General features: G+C 43.1%; 1 protein-coding gene across 1 annotated transcript; it reads right to left on the minus strand.

The window, feature by feature from the left end:
• Positions 1 to 211: 211 nt before the first annotated feature.
• LOC148012184 (pentatricopeptide repeat-containing protein At2g13600-like) lies at positions 212 to 2,678 on the minus strand. Its single transcript, XM_087669608.1, has one exon. It carries the CDS (start codon positions 2,335 to 2,337, stop codon positions 463 to 465), a length of 1,875 nt encoding a protein of 624 aa, XP_087525734.1. The 5' UTR covers positions 2,338 to 2,678; the 3' UTR covers positions 212 to 462.
• Positions 2,679 to 4,431: the final 1,753 nt, after the last annotated feature.

Genomic DNA, 4,431 nt, shown 5'->3' on the forward strand with positions numbered 1-4,431 from the left:
CAAACAGTAGGAAGGCTAATAACACATAGTTCTGTGGGCTTCAAAGGGATTCAGTAGAAGCTCATCTTTGCTGAATAGACTTTTCTGTTAGAGCTCATGTTCGCTGTTATCAGCCTTATTATTTACATCTGAGACTTGTTGCATTCCCAAATTCTCAGCCATTGAAAAATTCTGCACGCCTACAGAGATAGACTACCAGGTGCATAAACTGTTTGAACCTTAAATAAGATACTCCTTCAGAACAAATCAGCTAAGGGCCTTGTTTTGGGCTTAAAATCAGTTGATTAGCCTTAACAGAAGAGATGAATAGAGGAAATAAGAGACCAAGTTAATAAATTGAGGTAGGTTCTTTGTTGTTAGTATATACTAAAAGGGAGTATATAACCATGCATGTACTAAAGCGGATCTCAGCTCTAATGCCTGAAGGTTGAAATGGGCTTGAACACTATGCTCCATGTTACTCTAAATTGACTCCGGTACAGCATCCAACTGTGGAACATGCCCACATTGCTTGGCCATGACATGAAATCGAAGAAACCTGGAAAAAACTTCTCCACTTCTCTGGTGGTCCTTGCTTCCCATGATAAATTCATTTACCCTCTCGTTAACTTCTATCCAGGCCTTCCCAGGCTTCTTCCATGCACTTGCACTTGTTCTCCTCTCCCGTAATTTGACAACATCCTCCCGCATTTGAGCATTCATATACAAACTCGACATAAGCACATAATTACTTGCATCTGCAGGTTCAGCTTCGACAGCTTGCTCAAAGCAATGCTGTCCAAGGTCTGTGTTGCCATGTGTTTTGCAACTCGTAAGTAAAGATTTCAATGGGATGGCGTCCAATTTCAGGGAAGTCATTTTGAAAAGACGTTCAGCCTCCTTCAAACATCCTGCACGTGCGAGCAGATCTACAATACAGCTGTAGTGTTCAGTATTTGGAGCAATGCCATAATCTTCTTCCATGCACTTAAAGATTGTCCAGGCTTCTTGCAGATGCCCAGCACAGCTATAAGCGGCAAGTATACTTGTGAAAATGGTCTCGTTGGGTCTGAGTCCTAGTTTTGTCATGTCCTCCAGAAATTTCATGACAAGTTTACAGTTTCCAACCTGAGCATATCCTGCAATCATAGCACCCCAAGAAATGATATCCCTTATTGGCAACTTATTAAAAACTGTGTATGCCTCAATCGGGATTCCAAGTTTGGCATACATGTCAATCAAGGCATTCCCTACTTCCAGGTCGTGTTGAAGTCCATATCTCACAACTTGTTCATGTATCAGCCTTGCTCGAGCTAAGGCACCTACGTTGATGCATGCTTTCAGGACACACAAGAATGAGACTTTGCTTGGCTTAGTGCCTTTCACCTGCATTTTCTCAAAGAGATCAAGTGCATGAGCTTCAAGCCCATGCTGGACATAACCTCCAATAACACCATTCCAGGAGACTGCATCACGTAAATGTAGACCTGTCAGTACTTTAACTGACTCATCTAAACACCCACAGCGGGCATACATGTCAACTAGTGCATTGCCAATAGTGAGTTCTAATTCAATCTGGTGTTTCACAATTGCATCATGTAACCACCTGCCCTGTGTTGCAGTTCCTAAATGACTGCATGCTTTAACCAATGATAGAAAAGTTACTCGGTCTGGCTTTATTCCTTCAAGCAGCATCTTCTGGAAAAGTTCAAGGGCCCAAAGGCTATGTCCATGCTGAATGCATCCTGTTATCAAAACACCCCATGAGACAACATCTCGACCTGGCAACTGCCTGAACAGCTTGTAAGCTTCCTCTAGATTCCCACATCGGGCATACATGTCAACAATTGCACTGCCTATCTGCATGTCAGATTCAACGCCACACTGGACAATCTGATTGTGAACCAGCCTATTTGCTGTGACATCTAGTTCAACACCACATGCTCTCAGCAGTGTTAGGAATGTTATCCTGTCAGGTTCGTGGCCCTTTTGCCACATTTCAGAAAACTGCCAAAATGCAAGTTTGGTATCTCCAAACTTAACATGAGCAGAGATGACCAAATTCCAGGTGTACAAAGATGGATCAGAAGCCTTGGAGAATGCTCGTTCGGCTTCTGATAAGCTCCCACATGCGCAAAAAAGCCGAACAATATGCTCTTCCAAATGTCGGATGGAATCGAGTCCAATATGTACAAATGACTCATGCAAGCGCTTTGCAGAGGGCAGTTCCACACCGTGCACACAGCGCTGCAGAAGCAATGAGGCGGTGTCAAGGCAGATAGAGATGCCGTCAGAATTGGCGCGCTCCAAGGCAATGGCCGCCTCATCCAGGCAGACGGGCTTGAACCTTCCGTGCATGTGGTCTCATGTTGGAAAGCACAAGCGATGGCATCCAAGCATGAATAGATGTGTTGCTAGGAAGTCTGCGGCCTCCTGCTTGGATGGATGAGGGGCCAGTGCAGATGATGACCTGCAGGATCTTGCTCTCCTGGCCATGGATGAGGGATGACGAAGGTGCCGAGCACACGAAGTATGCTCATATCTCTCCTCAGGCGACGACGCTGCGACCGCATCTATGCACATTTCTTCCTCTGGCGTGTGTCTTCGGCTATGGCTCCTGTCGTACGCAGAGTCATGCCCTAGGGTCCTGCCACACTAAAGAAACCGGCGGTTAAGAATAAACGCACTACCACAAGAACAAAAGATACCAGAGCATAAACATCGGCCATCCCCCATGAGGGCCAAGAGTTGTGACTCACGTCAATGACTTATGAGGTCTCAAGAGTCATGACATGCACAAGTCGAATTGATTCGTGTCATTCGTCATACTCGATGGTCGGCATGTGAACATAGCGCTCAACTTGACCCTTTGCAAACATGTACAAGTTAATTTAGAAGAGGTAGTGTTTATGAAACACCAAGGTTTAATGTAAAATAAATTCTAAATAAGAAAGTCTTAAACCTTATACTTTACAAAGCTTCTAGTTATAATTAATTGACAAATACAAGTAATTTGATTTTAAGTATCCCTCAAAAATTATGAGTTAAAGGTTTTTGTATCTACTATGAAAAATGAATATTGTGAACACTAGAAGGGGGTACTCCATTTACCACTACGAGTTTAAACCATGTGTCTTTCAACAACCTCCCACTCACCTAAGCATATGGGATCGATCAAGCATGCCATCAACCTACACATAGACAAGCAAAGTGCTAGTTACCTTAGGGTCAAATGGTGCCATGTAATAATGGGGGGAGTGGACACCCACTCCTCCCACTAGCACATGGTTGGCCTCTACTACTAGTGTTGTTTAGCAAGTTGCCCTCAACATGTGCCCCCCTCACCCCCCAACTTCTTAAAGATAAATACTTCCTAACAAACATCGAAGAAGACTATGATGACTCAAAAGACCAAGCAAAGAAGTGCCATGAGTGTGGTGAGATAGGGTACATGCAAAAGAGATGCCCCCACCATTGCCGATGCCTCCTTTGCAATGAGCTATGATATATCCAAGTCAATTTCCTTGAATTGGATCAAGAAGTAGAGGAACTGACTTGAAAGGGAAGCCGCATAAGTTTGGCATTCGGCTTCCCTTAAGAATCAAATAATGATGAAGATCTAAATAGCACTGAGATTTTTTAGGATAATTAGGAGTCCCAAAAAGATTTTCATAAAATGTAATAAGCCCTTTACTTGTACTAACTCCCTATTATTGCAATAACAATTGAGCTATGTACATTGTAGTAAATTTGTCTTTGATTTTATTAAGTTATCTTGAAGTTTGAATACTTGTGCAGAATCAAAGTCACACAGTATAATCATTGTAGGTCCTAACCCACAAATCCTACAAGATAACTTATCTTACTGAGTAACAACTCCTAGTTTTGTCTCAAGATGAGGATATCTTGATTCCTCTAAAGGGAAGAGGATGCAATATTTCCATATCTTTTCCCCCACCCATGTGACTTGGGCTTGGAGGAGGGGAGTTTAAGGATTAAAAACCTTTAATTTTTTCTTTAAAAATTTAAAAGAAAAGAAAAGTAGACCACTGCAAGCTTAGCACCAATTTTCTCTTGTATAATCATCATGTCAAATGCGCATTGATTATCACACAAGTATGCAATGACCAATAGCCTCAAGGGCATAATTGAGAGTGAGAGGAAGTACAACGACAAACAGTTGTAGCTTGAGAATAACACGAGCATTCATAGCATTTATAAGGCTACGTAAGCCTTGAAATCAAGGCTTAATGACTAGCCTAGCATGAGAGAGAGAGAGAGAGAGAGAGAGAGAGAGAGAGAGAGAGAGAGAGAGAGAGAGAGAGAGAGGGAGGGAGGGAGGGAGGGAGGGAGGGAGGGAGGGAGGGACGAAGGGACAGAGGAGGAGGAGGAGGAGGGGGAGGAGGAACAACAGCAGAAGAAGAAGAAGAAGAAGAAGAAGAAGAAGAAGAA

This window comes from Lygodium microphyllum, chromosome 27 (assembly GCF_053477565.2).
Source record: "Lygodium microphyllum isolate KBCC chromosome 27, Lygodium_microphyllum_v1.1.10, whole genome shotgun sequence".
Taxonomy (NCBI): domain Eukaryota; kingdom Viridiplantae; phylum Streptophyta; class Polypodiopsida; order Schizaeales; family Lygodiaceae; genus Lygodium; species Lygodium microphyllum.